This window comes from Euleptes europaea, chromosome 4 (genome assembly GCF_029931775.1).
Source record: "Euleptes europaea isolate rEulEur1 chromosome 4, rEulEur1.hap1, whole genome shotgun sequence".
Taxonomy (NCBI): Eukaryota; Metazoa; Chordata; class Lepidosauria; order Squamata; family Sphaerodactylidae; genus Euleptes; species Euleptes europaea.
The window spans coordinates 95563827-95583596 of record NC_079315.1 but is presented as its reverse complement, the minus strand read 5'-3'; the positions used below and the strand labels follow the sequence as shown (position 1 = coordinate 95583596).

Below are 19770 nucleotides of genomic sequence, written 5' to 3'. Positions count from 1 at the left end.
GAAGAATTTTAATCAAAATCAGATTGCACTAATCTCTTGATGAACCCTAATTCAGCACAGTTATCAGCTGGAGTCGTTTATCTTCCAGGACAGTACTTCCTGGAAGACAAAAATGTTCTCCAACTGGTTTCTGAATATTACATTTTTTAATGTCAGATTGTGTCCATTTATTCTTTCTCATAAGGAATGTCCATTACGCTCCCCCCGCCCCAGCTTTAACAAAGACTTGGATTCCCTCGATGGACTGGAGTCGCCTTTGTCACATGCTCTAACTAAGCAGGCTCTAGTTCATGCAAGCTTGTGCCAGAATAAAATGTGCCAGTCTTTAAGGTGTTACGAGATCCCTGTTATTACAACACCAACTGCAGTGGAACCACCGTGAGCTCACTGCTCCCTTTCAGAGTTCCAGTTGCACCCAAAACCGTCATTCCAGAAACCCCAAGTCATGACTCATCCAGTCATGAAATCTTGTTCTGTGTGTGTCAGTCTTGGCTGATCTATCATTGTAACAAAGATTCATCGAAATCTTGTTGGCACCCACCATGGTGATAGGATTGCCAGGCTGTAAATGGGAGATCATGGCTCTCTCTTTAATGGCTCTGCAGAAAAGAAAGTGAGGCTCTCCTCCCCACCCCCATCTCTTTCCCTTTCCATCTGAAGCTATACAATACCCCCCTTTTAAAAACACGAGAAGCCTACTGCTGCATTAGACCAGTCCAGTATCGTATCTGGATGCCTACAGGAAACCCAGCAACAGCAGGAAGAAAGTTGTGATATGCCACTGTTCTAAAACAGTCAAAGCAATCGTTTGCCATCGTTTGCACAAATTAGTTGTGTGCTACATGCAGCTTCTTTTGGCTGTCCTGAACCTATTGCCCTTCAATCTCACACTTTTTCACAGCAGGTGGGGAAGCAGTGAAGTGAGAGTAGAACAATGATGAAGCAGGCCAAGGGAATCCAGGGCTTCATCCTGTTTCAGTACTACAAAGCTGTGAAAGAGACAGATGTGATCTCTGGGCTGCACATTTGCAACCGTAACTACCTGCAGGAGTCCCCTGATCTTCACATGATCAATGTTTCAATTTCAGAAACACTGACATGGACTAAATCTTGTTGGTCAGTGACTCCTGGAACTACGTCATGCTAGTTATACTATATTATCTAAAATATTTTCTTTGTACAGTTTACTGAGACAAAATACTAATCTGAAGTACTATGCTATTATATAATTGTAAACACAGAGTTGTAAGCATTTCGTTTATAAGGAATACATACCTGCCTACGGAACAAACCGCCTTACATGTATAACATGGTTTTCCACTACAGTTTTCTAGGTCATACAAAACAATAACGCCATCTGAACCACCTGATAACATGCTGTAGGGAAACAAATTACAATCCAATTTAGATAACACCGGATGGTCAAAAAAGCAAAATTAAAAAACCACTTAAGTTAGTCCAAAATTAGTTAGGGAACAATATATTTTAAATGTGATTTATAAAATAACTTTTACAATAAAATATAAAATAATATACATACTATCGTCCTTCAACGGGTTCAATATCCAGAGTACTAACACCACTCCCATGGATTCTTTCAACATCTTTATCCTTGTTTAACTCCAAGCTCAAAACCCTTCAAAATTAAAAAGTCAAACAAATATGAACAACATATTATACACAACACTTCTAGTTGTTCAGAATCTACCGGGCCTTCCAAATAGATCCACTGAGCTAATTGTTCTTACACTTTGCTTAAGCCAGGACTTGACAAATAGTAGTTGCCAAGCAGTCACAGTGTCTAGAAATTTCAATGTGGTGCCTAGTATTTTCTGCAATTATTGTATTACAGCACCTCTTAGTGGAAGTACAAGGGTAGGATCTAGCCAGCTTTTCCACAGATGAAAAAAGGGAGGAAGGGGTCAACTTTGATGACAAAAAACATTGTGTTTGAGATTATGGGAACTGTACAGACAAAAGCCATGCGTAATGGGAACTATAAGGAGGGAAATTATGGAATTATAGAGTTGGAAGGAACCACCAGGGTCATCTAGTCCAACCCCCTGCACAATGCAGGAAATTCACAACTACCTTCTCCCTCACACCCCCAGTGACCCCTAACCATGCCCAGAAGATGGCCACGATGCCCTCCCTCTCATCATCTGCTTAAGGGCATAGAATCAGCATTGCTGACCGATGGCTATCTAGCCTCTTCTTAAAAACCTCCAGGGAAGGAGAGCTTACCACCTCCCGAGGAAGCCTGTTCCACTGAGGTTGAGATTGAGTGAAAATTAGATGCGGTAGAATTGGCTGAGAGTGAGTGAAAAAGCTAGCTAGATGGAACCCACAGTTTATTATTTAACACCAGAATGTTTTGATGTAGGACATAAAAAATACCGTATTTTTCGCTCCATAAGACTCACTTTTTTCCTCCTCAAAAGTGAGGGGAAATGTCCATGCGTCTTATGGAGCGAATGCTGGCTGGGCGCGTGCGCGTTGGTACGGCGCGAGCCGGCGTTCCCCGCTCGACAGCCAGCTGGGAGGTGGGTGGGGCCGCACAGAGCCGGCTGGGCGTCAGGGTGGGGAATGCCGGCTCGCGCCGTCCCCACGCGCACGCACCCAGCCGGCTCTGTGCGCCCCGCCCGCCTCCCAGCTGGCCGTCGGGGCGGGGAACGCCGGCTTGCGCCGTCTGGACGCGCATGCGCCCAGCTGGCTCTGTGAGCCCCGCCAGTTGGGAGGTGGGTGGGGAGCACAGAGTCGGCTGGGTGCGTGCGCGTCCGGACTGTACGAGCCGGCGTTCCCCACCCCGAAGGCCAGCTGGGAGGCGGGCGGGACCACACAGAGACGGCTGGGCACGTGCACCGGCTCGCTCTGTGTGGCCTCGCCCACCTTCCAGCTGGCCGTCGTGGCGTGGAACGCTGGCTCACGCCGTCCCAACGCGCACGCGCCCAGTGGGCATTGCTCCATAAGACAAGTTTTTAGAGGAGGAAAACAATATTTTTTTCTTGTTTTCCTCCTCTAAAAACTAGGTGCGTCTTATGGAAACATGCGTCCTATGGAGCAAAAAATAAGATAGGTGTGCATAAAGTTCTTGTCATTGCTTGTTCATATGTATACTTATCCCTACATTTATTTATACACTTACAACACTTTTGTCATGTTTTAATAACTATGAGAAAGTCTAAAGAGATTAGGAATAGGCCACGATAAGGAAAAAAATTAGAAAATGCAGTCTTTAAAATACAAAAACCTGAAGTCTGAAACATGAGTCTGAAACATGAGTCTGGCTAGTACATGAAATAGAAAATAAAAACAAGACAAGTCTCAGATGAAACTTTAACCAAATTAAAAATAAAAACTGGTCAGCAGCTAAATTAAAGAACACCAAACAAATTATTTGAGGATGATAAATGAAATTTATTTGAGGATGATTTGAGGATGATAAATGAAACCTGTCATCAATGAACTGATATTGGAATTTTTTTTTAAAAAGTCTACATTTCACAAACAAATGTTTACTTTTGTCTTCATTTTCATTCACCGAAGCATGGTTGAAATACTATGCAATTTTACTTGGGATTAAGCTTTTTGAATCCAGTGCACTTACTTATAACTAAATAAACATATGATAAGCTTGCTGAAGTCTTCACTGATTACAAAATTTCTTGGCAACAAGACTGGTGTCACAATGCCTAGGGGTTCCTCCTTGGTGTGTGCACAAGGTTTTTCTGCTCCTTCATTTTTCTACTTGCAGTGTTCTCGGATTCATTACACAGGTGTGCCATCATTCCATGGATGACCCACTGCCCGGGTAAGTGCTCCTCGCAGGGGTGGGGGTGCCTTTGGGGCCTGAGCCCTCAATCTCACCTCTCTCCTGGTCCTTCTGCCCTTCCAGTTCACTGTGGACTCTCAGCTGCTCTGGCAACTTGAGCTCCTCACTGGGCTCTCTCCGGGCAGCACTTGGGCCAAGCTTGTGGCTGGCTTCTAACCTGTCGCTGCTCTGGGCCTCTTGCAACTCTGCAGTTCCAGTGCCAGGCTGGGCCCTGTGCCACACCTGCCACCACTCTCAGCCTCCACTGCAGCACCTCCACCTCTCTTTCTCCTGGCCTATGGCCACCTTTTGTTGTCCTGGAAGGTCATAGCCAGCCCCATCCTCACCGCCTTTACTTTCAATACACATATGACTACAAAGACATTTAAAAGAACACTTAAGGCTTGCTAACAACACATTTTGGGAAGTAAGCCATACTGAATAAAATTAGACTTAATTCTGAGTAGATCTGATTAGCAGGTCTTCCCAAAAAAATTATTAACTCTTTCCTTACCCTCAGGTTAGCATGCCATGCTTTGCAAAAGGCAACAATGTGTTCTTTCTTCATGTAGTAGAAAAGAGCAAGAGTCCAGTAGCACCTTAAAGACTAACAAAAATATTTTCTGCCAGAAAATATTTTTGTTAGTCTTTAAGGTGCTCCTGGACTCTTGCTCTTTTCTACTACTGCAGATTGACTAACACGGCTACCCTCTGTGAATTTTCTCCGTGCAGAGGAAGGCACTGGCAAACCACCTCTGTTAGTCTCTTGCCATGAAAACCCCAAAAGGGGTCGCCATAAGTCAGCTGCGACTTGACGGCACTTTACACACGCATTTACATTAAAAGTTTTTGGGTGCATAGAATTGTATACATGCTGAACCTAAGGGCTAGGCATTCAAAAATGCCACTCCACGAGTTTCAAGGCTAGGTGAGCAGAACCTTAAATAAAGATATTCTCACTGCCAAACCCAACATCGCACTAGTCCTCAGTGAATAGGGTTACCAACCTCCAGGTGGTGGCAGAAGATCTCCTGCTGCTACAACAGATCCCCAGCCGATAGAGATCAGTTCACCTGGAGAAAATGGCCGCTTTGGCAATTGGACTCTATGGCATTGAAGTCCCTCCCCTCCCCAAACCCCACCCTCCTCAGGCTCCACCCCCAAAATATCCCGCCGATGGCGAAGAGGGACCTGGCAACCCTATCAGTGAATATTATTCGGTGCACTTCTTGGGAGCAACAGATGTAAGTGGACTCAGCCCCAAGACGTCAAAGCCCTGAAAGCCCAGTGCAGGCATAAGAGAAAGCGAATCCAGGTTCTGCTCTTCCCTGGGCAACTCAAAAGTCTACTTTACCTCCTGGTAGACTCAGCCCGGCGTAACCTCAGCGGGTCGTCAAGACCTGCTTGGCGGGCAACCATATAGCCCAACATGACAGGAAGGAGGAAAAACTTGACCGAAACGCCGCCATGTTCGCAAGCCTCTCAGCGCCGATTGGCTCCGCGCGCGGTTCTCTTGACGAATGAGAAGGCGCGTTACTAAGACGTCCCTCCTGATCATCGGACAGGGACGGGACAACACAGCGCGCGCGCCGAAGCGAAGCCGGGACGCTCCTTGAGGGCGCTTCCGGTCTAAAGTGGCGTTCGGCTTTCCCAACCCCCGCCTTCCAACGCGAGAGATAGAGGGCTTTCACCATAGAGGCGACGAGGCCTACACCGGCCCCAGGTCGAGCTTGGCGTTTCCCTCGAAGGCTTTCGCTTTTCGTCTCTAGAAAGGGAGAGGGGGGGGCGGTTGGAGGTCGACGAAGGGGGCGTGGCTTGCGCCGCGAGGACGGGAGGCGCGCGCGGGGGGGGCGTGGCTGTTGCCGGGGAGGGCGCGTGAAGGAGATTCGGTCCGCGCGCCCATGAGCCGCCTCTGGAAGCTGCTGCGCGCGCTGAAGCTCCGGGCTCTCGGGCCAGAGAAGCAGCAGGTGGGCGTCGACCACCTGGGGAACAAATATTATCGGATCTCGAAACACGAAACGTGGGCAGGTGAGGTCCATGAGGCGGATGCACCGGCTCTGTGCACTCTATAATTCCATCTCAGACACTTCCCGCGATTTTATTGGGAAAGCCTTCTTCTTATTATTATGACTTTTTTTTTCCATTTGCTGTTATCAGTTGGTTGTCGTCGTTTCCCGGGGCGTGTGTTGATTCAAGTTTGGCGGGGCCGTTTTTCACAACAGAAAACGTGAACGCGCTCAAAACCGCTAGGAAACTGAAGCAGCAGGCCTGTAAGAGTTAAAAGTTGAGAAATGTTATTATTAAAGCTCCAAAATCAGAGGGCCTCTGGAAAGATATATCTCGAAGTTGAAGACAGGCAGAAGAGAATTCCAGAAAAGATAACTATACGATATTGCTTGTTCTTCCAGGGTTGTAATAAACAGACCCAGGCTCCAGAGTGACTGGAATGTCAAGGGAGGAAAGATTAATTGTAACTAGATAGAAATGCCAGGTGTTAAAACAATGGACTCTATACACAAGTAAATCTGACCAATCAAGTAATTTCTGTCTTATGATTTACCAATGAAATGTCTTTCTGGATAAGCCAATTAACAAATGGATTACATATTAATCAACCAATAAGTTAACAGAAAAGTTGGGGCGGGAGGGAATAAAGCAAACACTTTCATGGAAAGTGAAAGCTGCAAATGAAAAAATGTTATTTTAACCTGCATAGCTGATCAGATCTTTAGTGGCCACCTGGCCCACTTTCCAAATACACTTGGTGGGCAGCAGGTGGTGTTGGTAGACACCATGGCATCCCCCCACCACATTGGGGACCCCTATCTTACTTAGTATTGCCTTCCAGCAGCTCCTTCCCCCTTCATTTATTTAATTTATAGCCCATCTTTCTTCCTGAGACTCAAAGTGGATTAAACAGTACAAACAATGCAATCAAATAGTGTAATATGAGATACCTGATGCACAGTGTAAGCAGGACTCGGATTACAAAATTTAGAATTAGGGCAAGAAAGTATCAGATGTGATATGTCAAGCAGTTCGCAGAATGGAATTACAGAATTAGAACACAATGCAGTAAGAGCTGCATAATTGATACAATAAGCAGATAATCCGTACCATAAAATGGTGGCATAGAGTACAGTCCTGTTTTATTTGTAAAAGCATCTTCCCGAGCCATTCTGTTAAAACTATAGTCTTATTCCCTTTGTAAAAATGCCTTTATAGAATAATTATGTTATACTTTGTGGAATGGTAGAAGCATAGGAGTCTTCCTGGGCTCTTCAGACATGCTGTTCCACAAGGTGGGGGGCACAGCAGAGAATGCACCTGTATGGGCAGCTATTCTTACCCATTTGGAGGGTGGCATCCTGAAAAGGCTTTGTTCAGAAGGTGTCATGTCAGTGCATAGCAAGAGAGGCCGTCCATTTTAGGGCTTTGCATGTGATAACCAATACCTTGAATTTATTCCAGTGGCTGATAGGTCACCCATGGGTGATTACAGAATGGGTGTAATGTAAATACTCCCAGCAGCTCCTCATAGCAGTAGAGCTGCTGCATTCTGTACCAGTTGAACCGTTGAGCTGACTTCAATGGCAGACGCATGTAGAGTCCTTTACAGTAGTCTAGTCTTGAAGTCACTATAGTATGGCCAGATCTTCTGAGTCAAGGTAGGGAGCCATTTTACAGGCTAAATGAAGATAGAAGAAAGCATGTGTTGTTGTTTTTGCATCTGCATGAACTTCTCCAGCAATAGTGCTGGGTCCGGTATTAACCCTTAAACTCTTATCTGAGTCTGCAAAGGTCAGCTGGACCCCGTCAAATGTGGAAAGCACTTGACCTCTGCCTTGTCAGGATTCATTTACAACATGTTCGTTTTTAGCCACTTAACCACAGCAGTCAGGCAGTGGCCAAAGACCTCTGTCAGGTGATATGCATAGAGAAATATAGAGCTTGGTATTGTCAGTGTATTGATTACAATGCGCAATCACCATGTAATAAAGAGGCACATGTAAGGTGACTAACTTGCCTGTTTAACAAGCTTTTTACTGTCAGCTATACCATCCATGTTAGTTATCAATGTATCATCCAAAGCAATTGTTGTGAGTTCCAAAATTCCTGAGTAACAAATGCAAAGTACCGTATAAACTTAACAACCGTATCCTGGATGGTATGGCTATGTGTAATTGTTGTGATTCCCAAAGTTCAAAATAACATAGTTTATAAATAACACATCATGTAAATATAAGAGTCTTATCATAAATAATACAGCTGTGTGACGAGTTGCCTGGCTTTGGTAACTTGTTTCGCTAATGCTTTGTCAAAATGGTATCTACATTTGTTTGATTTCCTGCAAGAATTTCAAAAACAGAGCTGTGTTAGTTTTTATGTTAGATGTGTTATTGTAAAAATATTGTTGGTATTATGGGCTCACCTTATGGGCTCTGTGGTGCAGACTGGTAAGCTCCAGTGCTGCAGTCCCAAGCTCTGCTCACGACCTGAGTTCAATCCCAACGGAAGTTGGTTTCAGGTAGCCGGCTCAAGGTTGACTCAGCCTTCCATCCTTCTGAGGTTGGTAAAATGAGTACCCAGCTTGCTGGGGGTAAAGGGAAGATGACTGGGGCAGGCACTGGCAAACCACCCCGTAAACAAAGTCTGCCCAGGAAACGTCGGGATGTGACGTTACCCCATGGGTCAGGAATGACCCGGTGCTTGCAAAGGGGACCTTTACCTTTATGGGCTCACCTTAGTAAATTAGGAGTGTCTTTCCAGAAGTTTGTAATTTTTGTTATTCTGTAAGGAGATAAACAGTAATTAATGTTACAGTGCTTGTTCCATAAGAGAAAGCTAGCATTTAAGCTGTGATAAAAATAATCTAGTTACATACTACTCTGCTCTGTGCATCATCAGTGTTTCCTTTTTGTTTGAGGTTATTCTCAAATATCCCTGTCGGCTGTGGCAGGGAATTCTGATGCATCCTCAGTTAGGTAGCAAGAGAACGGATTGGTGGCACACAGATTCTTTGAGGAGCATAGAGTAGTTAGAGAATTTATTTATATTTTATTTGTCCGTTCTTTCTCTTTATTCTTATGTAACCCTCTCTGTATTATCTTACGTTACTCTCTCTCTGTTATCTTTTCCAGTTGGAGAACTGGGGGTGATTCAGATCAATAAATGACAGCACCTTTGTGGCTTGTCAAGTAATTATGAAATTGCTTCAGAAAGAAAACATGCAAGATACTACAGGTTATGATATGTTTATCATAAACTCAAAAACTTTACAATTACTGGTATAACTGAACTATAATCACCGTGAACATAGCAACATTTATAGAATCATAGAGCTGGAAGAGGCCATACAGGCCATCTAGTCCAATCCAAATGATACGTAAGCTTTGTGCTTCTACTGAGAACTGTTGAGAGATGCTACAATAAATTCATTGCTGACAATATTAAGTGCCACAGTGAGATTTCTAGGCACCTTGGTGACCAGGTGCCAGGGATTTTGAGGTACACTTACCTGCTGTGGTTGGCTATAGCTTCCTGTTGAGTATACATTCCCTCTTGCGTAAGGTGCAAACCGCCTTCCATTCAGATTGTCACTTGTACAAATATTAACTTTTTCTCAAGTATGTCTATATTGTTGCATATTCTCAGATTTTTCAGCCAGTTAAACTTGTTAAAAGATTAGCTTGACAGTGATTAAATAGTACAATTCCATCATGCTTGTCCCAAGAGTAACATCCAGGCTAAGTCATTTACTCTGAGATGACTTCTTAGTTGCCTTTCTTGAAACTGGATGGGCTGGAGGGTGGGATTGGACACTCAAGCAACTGTGATTGATGAGTCATTTTTATTATCTCAGTCAAGTATTTCACTAAAAGGGTAGATTTGTCTGTGTGGATGCATTTTTTAACAACTGTATAACATACTGTCAGAGCCTCACCATAGTTTTGCTACATGATGAATTGTCCTTGCCACACCAGCCTGTATTGATTTTCAAGCCATTCATATTTCAGATATTACAAAGCACATTTCTTGTACAGTTTATGCATTTTATTACAACATGCATTCATTGTTAAATAACTTTCCATTAAGCATTATGAATACAAAGAAGGCTGTTAATAGTAATAATAAGAAATTATGCTGCAATGTAAACCATGCTAGACTTGTAGTATCTGTCGTATATCTTCTAATGAGCATTGTAAATGGTGTACAATTTTTTCCTGATTTCTCTTCCCCCCCCCATTATACAAAATCATTACTTCAGCTCCAAGATAGAAAGAAAAATCCTTTAGTTAAATACACATTGTTTTACAATAGTTTCCACTCTAATTATCCTTTGTATGTAGAATCAGTATAATTATTTGCAGTTACAGCTTAATGAGACTGGGTAAGAGCAAATGGACTTTCCAGACAACATTATCTGATGCCATTAGAAAGATGCTCCTTTGAAATGTCAATCTTGAGCAATAACATCTCGGAGCTTTAAAACCCTTAGGTGGCTGCATAGGATTTCTCCACAGTCTGGCTAAAGACAGGCCCCTCGGAGCTTTCTATGGTTACCACAAGCCTTGAAAAAATTTCCCAGGCTTTAGGAGCCAGCCCAAAATGTAGGAGCCAGGTTCATTATTCAGCCTTCAGGGTTTTGTTTTTTAGTGACCATATTTTCTAATTATTGCTGATCTTAACCTCTTTACAGTTTCTCATGCTATGGCAAAAGTGTTTTTAAGAGTGATAAAATAGCTGCGCTGTATATCAAGGGTCTTCATCACTGGACTCTTCAGAAAATCCCTAACTGCTATTGGATATATTTCTAACATGGTATGATCTTTTCACATAGCTTGTCCACTATATATTTCACATGTAGTAGGGGTAGAGTTATTTTAAGAGCGCCTTCATATACATAAGCTTGATGCCGGGAATGACTTTGATATGGGGAAAATTTCAGAGGAATTTATTTATTTTTATGTATTTTAATTTATTCCATTTATACCCTACCCTCCTTCAGCCGGGCTCAGGGCATCTTCCAACAATAATTTACAATCAATTTCAATATAAATATCCAAATTAAAATATTAAATATAATAGTATTACTTCCAGTTGAACCTAATAAGACGGCATCTTATCTACATATAATAAAATAAAGAGAAGAATCCTCAGTGGTGAGGGTGGTCTAAGATGGACGTAGAGACCAGTGGTGACCCGAAAACTCCCGGGTCCCCCGGAGGGTAGAGACAGGTGGAATAAAAGAACTGAGTGGGAGGAAAGAAAGGAACAAGGGAGGGAAGGAGCAAGGAAGGTCCTCAACCATATGCCTGAAACATCTCTGTATTACAAGCCCTGCAGAACTGGGTTAAGTCTCACAGGGCACAGGTCTCAGTCGACAGAGTGTTCCACCAGTCTGGGACCACAGCTGAAAAGGCCCTGGCCATGATTGAGGAGAGCGGATGATTTGGGGGCCAGGGACAACCAACAAGATATTTCCTGCAGAGCGTAACGCTCTTTGGGGTATAACAGGAGAGGCAGTCCCATAGATACAGTGGTCCCAGACCATGTAGGGCTTTGAAGGCAAGTATCAAAATATTGAACTTGATCCAGTACTCTGTCTGGAGCCAGTGCAGCTGGCGGAGCACAGGCTGTATGTACGCTTTCCATGCGGATCCCATAAGGACCTGTGCCATTCTGGACAAGTGGCAGTTTCTGGAGCAGTCTCAAGGGTAGCCCTGCGTAGAGCGAGTTACGGTAGTTTAGTCTAGAGATGGCCGTGGCAAGGTCATTATGGGACAGATAAGGGGCCAGCTGCCGGGCTTGGTGGAGATGAAAAAATGCCACAGCCGTATTTGTGCTCTTGACCTCCAGTGAAAGGGAGGCATCCAATAGCACACCCAAACTCTTGACCGAGGAAGCTGGTGATAGCTGTACTCCCATCAAGATTAAGAAGCTAAAACCCCTGATCTGGACCTCTCTGGCCCAACCACAGAACCTTCAGAGGGTTCAGTTTCAGGAAGCTCTGTTTCAGCCATCCCACCACAGCTTCCAAACATTTGGCCACCATCTTCCGGGATGGTGTCTGTCCATCCATCAACAGATACAGCTGGGTGTCATCTGCATACTGATGACAACCCAGCCCCAAAATTCCTGACCAAGCTGGGCGAGGGGGCACATATAGATGTTAAAGAGCATTGGGGAGAGGATCACCCCCCTGTGGGACTCAGCACACCAAAAGATGTCATGCTGAGACCCTCTCCCCTAGTGCCACCCTCTGTCCCCGGCCGTGGAGAAATGAGATCAGCTATTGATCTCAGATTGAGTACTGTCCCACGCAAACCAACATCCATGAGGCAGTGGGTCAACAGGTCGTGATCGACCATGTTGAACGCTGCTGAGAGATCAGACAGCAACAGAATGACATGGAATGTGCAGTTTTGTGAGTACTGTGCTGCTTCTAAGAATTCAGTGTTGAACTAGTCATCAGAGTAAATCACGTAAAATGAATAGCCTGAGGCAATGTTCCCTTGTGGCTGAAAGGAGCTTACAACTAAAAGCATATAAAATATGATCAAGCCAATTAACCCCGAAGCAAATGCCTGGTGATTATACCCCATTAAAAGCCTTAGTTAAATAAAATGCTTCCAAAAAACGTTTATAGATTGTTTGTCCTATTGAGAAGCAAGTGCGATCTACACTGTGTTTTCCCAACCTTTCAGCCAGGAATATAGTTCTCACATTTTCTAAGAAGAAGAAGAGTTGGTTTTTATATGCCAACTTTCTCTACCTTTTTAAGGAGAATCCAACCAGCTTACAGTCACCTTCCTCTCCCCTCAACAGACCCCTTGTGAGGTAGGTGAAGCTGAGAGAGCTCTAAGAGAACCGTGACTTGCCCAAGGTCACCCAGCAACCTTCATGTGTAGGAGTGGGGAAACCAACCCAGTTCTCCAGATTAGACTCCACTGCTTCTAACCACTACACCATGCTGACTCTCTAGTGCTCATTCTAGACATTATAGGTTGCAGCTGCTTGGACTTTTTTTTTTAATATATGCATCTTCTACCTGGAAAGTAAGCGTGGTGTAGTGGTTAAGAGCGGTGGTTTGGAGAAGTGGATTCTGATCTGGAGAACTGGGTTTGATTCCCCACTTCTCCACATGAAGCCAGCTGGGTGACCTTGGGCCAGTCACGCTTTCTCAGCTCCGCCTACCTCACAGGGTGTCTGTTGTGGGGAGGAAAAGGGAAGGTGATTGTAAACTGGTTTGATTCTTCCTTAAGTGGTAGAGAAAGGCGGCATATAAAAACCAATTCTTCTTCTTAAACACTTGAAAATATTAGTAAATAATGGCGCTCTCTCTTTTCTTGATGAAAATCCGTAATGACTGCAAAGGTCTTATATCTGTTAAGTAGGGGTTACTTTATGCCTGCTTGTTGGGTTGCTTTTGAAGAACCTAAGCCTGCCATTGTAAGCTAAGGAACTGGATGAAAAGTTGACTGGATATTTAAGAATAAGGGCTGTGTTTCAAAGTGTGTAGTGCGCTTTGCAGTGTGACATATAATTTTGAAACTTACCAAATTTGAAACTTTTATGTGTTTCTTATTCTTCAGTTGTTTTAAATGTACAACAGAAATGAAACTTTGCATAGCTCCTTTGTGTTTTTGTTGACCCTGTGCTTCAGGGGGAAAATGGCTTGATAGTGGAACCAGCAGAGGGAGTACAAGACACTTAAAATTACAGTTTGTTTCAGCCCTCATAGCTTGTGCTACCCTTTCAGAATGTATTTTGGAAAGAAGTAGTGTTACAGAAGATTATCTGAAACCATCTTGGGCAATACTTATCAAACTAGGGGAACAAAATACAGATATTAGCAGGGGTGGCATAATAGTTGCTTGCATTAATTGCATGAAAGTGCCTTTTACTGTGTCAGACCCTTTATTTAGAAAAAGAAGAGTTGGTTTTTATATGCCAGCTTTCTCTACCACTTAAGGCAGAATCAAACCGGCTTACAATCACCTTTCCTTCCCCTCCCCACAACAGACACTCTGTGAGGTAGGTGGGGCTGAGAGAGCGCTAAGAGAGCTGTGACTAGCCCAAGGTCACCAAGCAGGCTTCATGTGTAGGAGTGGGGAAACCAGCCTGGTTCACCAGACAAGCGTCTGCCACTCATGTGGAGGAGTGAGGAATCAAACCCAGTTCTCCAGTCCATCACTCCAAACCACCGCTCTTAACCACTACACCACCCTGGCTGTTTACTTGATTTATACCCCTTCTTTCTTCTCAGCGGGAACCAAAAGTGGCTTACATTCTTGCCTCCTCTATTTTATCCTCAATACAACCCTTGTGAGGTAGGTTAGGCTGAGATTGTATGAATAGCCCACGGTCACCCTGCACACTTCCATGGCAGAGTAGAGATTTGAATCTGGGTCTCACAGACCCCTGTCTGACACTCTGACCACTACACCACACTGGCTCTCGGTCTATTAAGGTCAGTATTATCAACTCAGACTGATGGGGGATCTCCGGGATCTCAGATCTTTCAATGTTTTCCAAACCTTTTCTGTCTGAATTGGTTCATTCAGATTGCAGCCACTGGGAGGAAGGGAGTGGGTGTTACTGGACTTCTCTTGATTTCCTCAGGAAATCTGTTATTATTCTGTTATGTTGGTGTTAAATACACCCCGATTAAAACTAGTTTATTTTCAGAGTCAGCGACAGATACGTATAAAAATATAAGCCCAAATGATGATATCCGTAGATTAGAAACCCATTTTACCCTATTCCCAAGACCATCCCAAGTGCTATATAACCTGTATGGGGAAAAGGTCAGCCCGTACTGAATCCTCACGTATGCAATGCTGCTACGAGATGAGTTCAGCTTGAGTCCCATTCTGTCGTTAGTTTATTCATTTTTAAATTTCATTTATACCACACTTCCCCCCGCCCCAAATGGGGACCCAAACCCCCTTACATCATTCACTCTCTTTATTTTATCCTCACAACAACCCTGTGAGGTAGGTTAGCCTGATCATGTGCGACAGGCCCAAGATCACCCAGCAAACTGGGATTGACAGCTTGTGGTAGCAAGCTAAAAAACAATGAATACTATGTTGACACCATGTCTGTGGCTAGTTTAGTCAGTATGAGTTAGGGATGCGGCTGGGAGTTGGACCAGGCTTTCTTTCCCCATCATGTACCAAAAGAAATGCAATCAGCACAAAGACAGCCATGATGATTTGAAGCTTACTCCACGGAATCGAGTCAAATGGCAATGCAGCTACTTATTTGGGTAAAGGAGTCAAGATCTTCCTGTAAAACATGTCCATCACTTGTTCTTAAAATGTAAGGGTGTGTTATTTCTGTGAAGTATTTTTACATCTTTTTTAATCAATACTTTCCTTATCCTTTGCTGAGGCATTGATAAAAACCCTGTTATTGATGTTATTCTTAAAAGAACAGTGTGCCCAGAAGGAGGCAGCATTGCTTCAGAAAGTGTTAGATTGATGACTTGTTTGTTAATATAATCCAGTTTCCTGGAGCAAAAGAGAGTGGTTGGAGGACCATATGTTCTCCCTTACCTCTCAGTCCTGAAGTAAAAGTTCCCTCAGTTTTAAGGAGAGTCCTGGAATTCAAGTGAATTTAATGTATACACAGTATGCGCGTATTCTGCACATTGAAGAAGCAGTTCTTTTCAGTAAAACTCTCTGCTCACAGCTGTACACATTATAGAATATTTTGTTGTGCAGATAATTATGCTGATCCAGATGTTTTTGCATCAGAGCCATGTTCTCCCTACCTAACCCAACCTTGGGTCTCTAGCTGAATATCCAGGTGTTTAAGAGAGTGACCCTAAGCAGCTCTACAGGAATCCTACCCAGGTCTATTTGACAGGACTAACTCCCAGGACAGTCTTCTTAGGATTGCACTGTTATTGAGAGTTGCTTAAGGAGAGGTATAGGGAGTATAGAATGAACGCATGAATCTTTCCATAAATCCAGTCCTTGTGCTCATCATGATTGGTAAAGGTGTTTAAATAGCTGGGAACATTCTACAAAACAGTAGTGTGCCTACCTTGGACAGTACTGTCCTAAGAACACTTTCCTGGGAATTAAGACCTTTTTGAATAGATTGGAATAGGATTCTGAGTAGATCTGCTTAGGATTGCTCTTTGAGATGGTTAGCTTAGTTTACTCTTGGTCTTCAGCTTGTGGGTTGGAGCAGCTACACCACCATAATTTTTAATTATTTTCATTACAAGGAAGAAGAGAGACTAAATACAACATATTTGTGATTTAAAAAAATAAATAAAAGTAGGTCCCATATTATAGGGTGGGCTTGAAGGTGGGCTTGGGTTTGAAAAGCTTAAAATGAATGCCATAACCCACCAATCCTCCACAATAACAAAATATATATGGTTGGATTCCCCTAATGGTGATGTCTTCTTCCATCAGGAGAAGTTTGTTTCACCTTGCAGAAGGGAAATCCTTCACCCTTATTTATTTTTTATTTAAAGCATTTTTATGCCACCTTTCCACCCAGCTTAGGTTCCCCAAGGTGGTGAACAATCAAAAACGTTAGAGCATGCTTTCAAAATACATAGTATAAAACCAACAATTAGACCATGTATACCATTAAAACCCATACGTCAGAAGCAGGGTCTGTAAGGAAATGCCAGACAAAATAGAAGCTTTCAGATGTTTGCAGGAGACGATGTTAGAGGCAGTCAGATGCTTCACCATGGGGAGGAAATGCCATACTTTTGGTGCCATGGGCTAGAAGACCCTTTCTCAGGTTGTTACCCATCTACTGTCAGATGGAGGGGGTACCCAGAGAAGGGGCCCTGGCCACAGTGGAATTCCCTTAGGGGAATGAAAACCTTTGCATGCAACCCATAGAATAAGCAAGGAACAAAAACAACAGCAGAGCAACATCAATGTAGTACAATCAGTAAAAAGTATAATAAGTAGTGGCATTCTCGTGGCAGATCTGTTAGATTGAAAAATTTGAATAATGGATACATTATTGAAGATGCAGATGAAGGTCACTGTGGCAACACCTTCCATTTAGCGCTCCTTGGTTTTCCATATTGTTCCTGCTCTTCCCTTCTTTTAAAGTAATTTGATGATAGGCTGATTCGCTTCGTTTGAACTGTTGATCCCCTTTTGTGTTCAGGGAAACTTAGATAAAAACAATTCCGTAGTAATGGCAGAAAGTACTAATATTGCTGCTTTGTCATGTCCTAAAGAGAGTGTGTGTATATATATTTAAATATAGACAGTATGCTTGGTAAGAATAGGGAAATTGTATTCTTGGAAACAAAACACCTTTTTTTCCCTTATCGGAGTTCCTTTTTTTTGTTTTGAAAAAAACAACAACAATCCAATATTCATGACAGCTATTAAAATACAAATTTGGGAAGAAAAACTACCTTGTGTTCATATACGTAGAGTTTTAAAATAAATCTTGGTAGGTGGGCTACTACCAGTTGTTTTGATAATCTGCTAATTCTGATGCCGAACAAATTTTGATAACTTGCTTTTTTCAAAACAAGCTGACAGTTTTGTTGGATTCTGTTTAACGGTAATAGCTTTCTTGGAGTTTCCATTTTTCTATTTGCTCTACTGTTATGTTTTAACCTTTTTATTTTAAGTTGTCTGCTTGTTCAGTTGTGTTCTGTGATGTACTTTTGCCTTTATTTTCCTGAAATTGACATGCTGTGCGAATAGGTAGGAAGTTAGTTTGGAGCAATACCTTGGCTTCTTGAAAGTCTTTCATTGGGCAGCTTTTATTCCTCAGGCATTTCCTGGTTAGAAATAAAATAAGCATTAGCTGTTTCACCTGCAGTGTGGAAAAATGACTAAACAATCTTAGCTTGTGATGGAATTATATACTGTATCTCACTGAAGACAAATAGACATTCTGAAAAACTGGGGTTGCCTCTGAAAGCAACTTTCAAAGAATCTGCAGATCAGCTTCTGCTCAATAAATGTTATCAAAATACTGATGAAATTTAGTTTGAAAAACAATTTCAGTTCTTGCTAGGCTAAATAAAACGAATACTAGATTTCTTTGTGAAAAATTATTGGGGAAACTGCTTTTTGTGTTGTTGGGAAATGTTTCTCTAGCCCTCTGGCAAACCTGTGACAATATTTATCACATATGCATAACCCAACCCAAATTGCAGTGTGTCTTGGGGTAAAAAAAAGTTTCCAAATAAACAAAAAATGTTTCTGTGGTAGACATTATGTCTCACAACACTCAAATGCCCAGAGCTTGAAAACATGCTTTTGCATGAGGCAGAATGTTTCTTTTGAGGAGACTGAATAGACCCCTCACACCAGTACAGTTATTTTTTAAAGCTATACATTTTTTTCAGTTTAAATCAACAAAAGCTATTTAGAACCTAAAACACTATATAACTAATATGCTTCCATAAATGCAAAGTAAACCATCTAAAATAATTTCTAATGTTATTTGTGTCTTGGGGGAATTTTTCCATCCCAAGAACATATCTTTCTGTGGGCAAGTTAGTGTTATCCAGGTTATCAGGAGGAGGGGGGGGGTATCTTCCCAGAGCAAATAAAAATACTTCCCTAGATCGGTATTTGATGTTAAAAGAAAAGTCATGGGACTTTTTGTACCCTATAACATTATGTGGACTTAGGTAAAAAGCAACCCCAAATGGCAAAATTAGTAAATTTCTGGGGTTGTTGTATACCCCAGATGCTTTTTTGATTACAGAAGAAAAACTGTAAGTGGTAAATGGCCATACTTTTCGGACATTGTTTTCTAATGTGCAGGGTTCATTGTTTTAAAAGAACAATGGTGTAGAGTCACATCTTTATGAATTGTGCCCCGAAAAAGTGCAACCAGGTGGAAATTCATCCCAAAGTTGGGATAACAGCTAGATTCTGAAAGCCGACAGCTCCCTCAGCTGGTACTTACTGTTTTGCTTATAAAGTTCTCCTTGTGAACTTGAATAGTTTCTTTTACATAAACTCTTTTACATGTTGTTTGTTTCCAGAAAGGTGGAGGGATTGGAAATCTTAGCTTTCAGCCTGTTCCGAGGGGGTGGCATTCCTGCATATTCGAGTTCTAGCTTTCAAAACTGTATTACGATGGTGTAATGCAATAAACATGGTTGTCATGCTGGAGCATTCTTGTAATGTGACTATTGGTTAATATTCATATCAGGTTAAAATCAAGGTTCAAAGTTAGTAATTTAATTTTTAATTGACATTACTTCATGGTGGTTCCTTCTCTGGTCATTCTTTTGAGTACCATCAAACGATGCCTTGTTTTATTTATTTTGATTTTTATCCTGCTCTCAATCCCCGGGCAAGGTTCAGTTAATGTTATGTGAAGGAGCAAAGCAGCTGGTAGAACTGAGAGGGTGGAATATGGTATGCATTTGTACCACGTGGTTGAAAGTGGGGAAGAGTAGGCAAGGAAGTAAATGATGACATCATCTCCCTGTATCCTGCTCAGCAGCGTTGAAGAGCATGAAAAGCCAGGAAAAGGGTGGGTTGATTCTAGATATGAGGAAGGGCCCCCCCCTTTTTATTGGGTTATCCTTCTGTCACACTTTGTTTATAAACAAATCTCTAGGTCAGGGGTGTCAAACTAATTTGTTACGAGGGTCAGATATGACATAAATGTCACTTGGTTGGGCTGGGACATGTCTTGCCAGCCCAAATTGGGAGGTGTGTGTGTGTGGCTGTCTCGAACTCGCTAGCCCAGATTGAGAGTGGTGTGTGTGTGTGTGGCTGCCTTGGCTAGCAAGTCCGCAGCGGGCTTACCAGCCAGTTGAGGACTGGGGGAGGTGGCTGCCTCGACTGGTGAACCTGCAGTGGGTTCGCCAGCCCAGATCGGGACTGGGGGGCGTCTGCCTTGGCCGGCTCACAAGCCAAATAAGAGCTCTCAAGGGGCTGGATCCAGCCCCCGGGCCTTATGTTTGACACCCCTGCTCTAGA

At 42.8% G+C, this 19770-nt stretch overlaps 2 protein-coding genes across 2 annotated transcripts in view; one reads left to right on the top strand and one right to left on the bottom strand.

The window, feature by feature from the left end:
* The window catches only part of ERCC8 (ERCC excision repair 8, CSA ubiquitin ligase complex subunit), a 62764-nt gene extending 57484 nt beyond the window's left edge, over positions 1-5280 (bottom strand). Inside the window, exons 1-3 of the mRNA XM_056848386.1 lie at positions 5166-5280; positions 1541-1636; positions 1276-1377 (exon numbers count right to left, since the gene is read on the bottom strand). Coding sequence (XP_056704364.1) covers positions 1276-1377; positions 1541-1636; positions 5166-5242 — 275 coding nt within the window. The 5' untranslated portion in view covers positions 5243-5280. The remainder of the gene's footprint in view (positions 1-1275; positions 1378-1540; positions 1637-5165) is intronic.
* A 432-nt stretch (positions 5281-5712) lies between these two features.
* Positions 5713-19770, top strand: part of NDUFAF2 (NADH:ubiquinone oxidoreductase complex assembly factor 2) — a 78982-nt gene continuing 64924 nt past the window's right edge. Inside the window, exon 1 of the mRNA XM_056848854.1 lies at positions 5713-5839. Within this exon, the coding sequence (XP_056704832.1) occupies positions 5713-5839 (127 nt within the window). The remainder of the gene's footprint in view (positions 5840-19770) is intronic.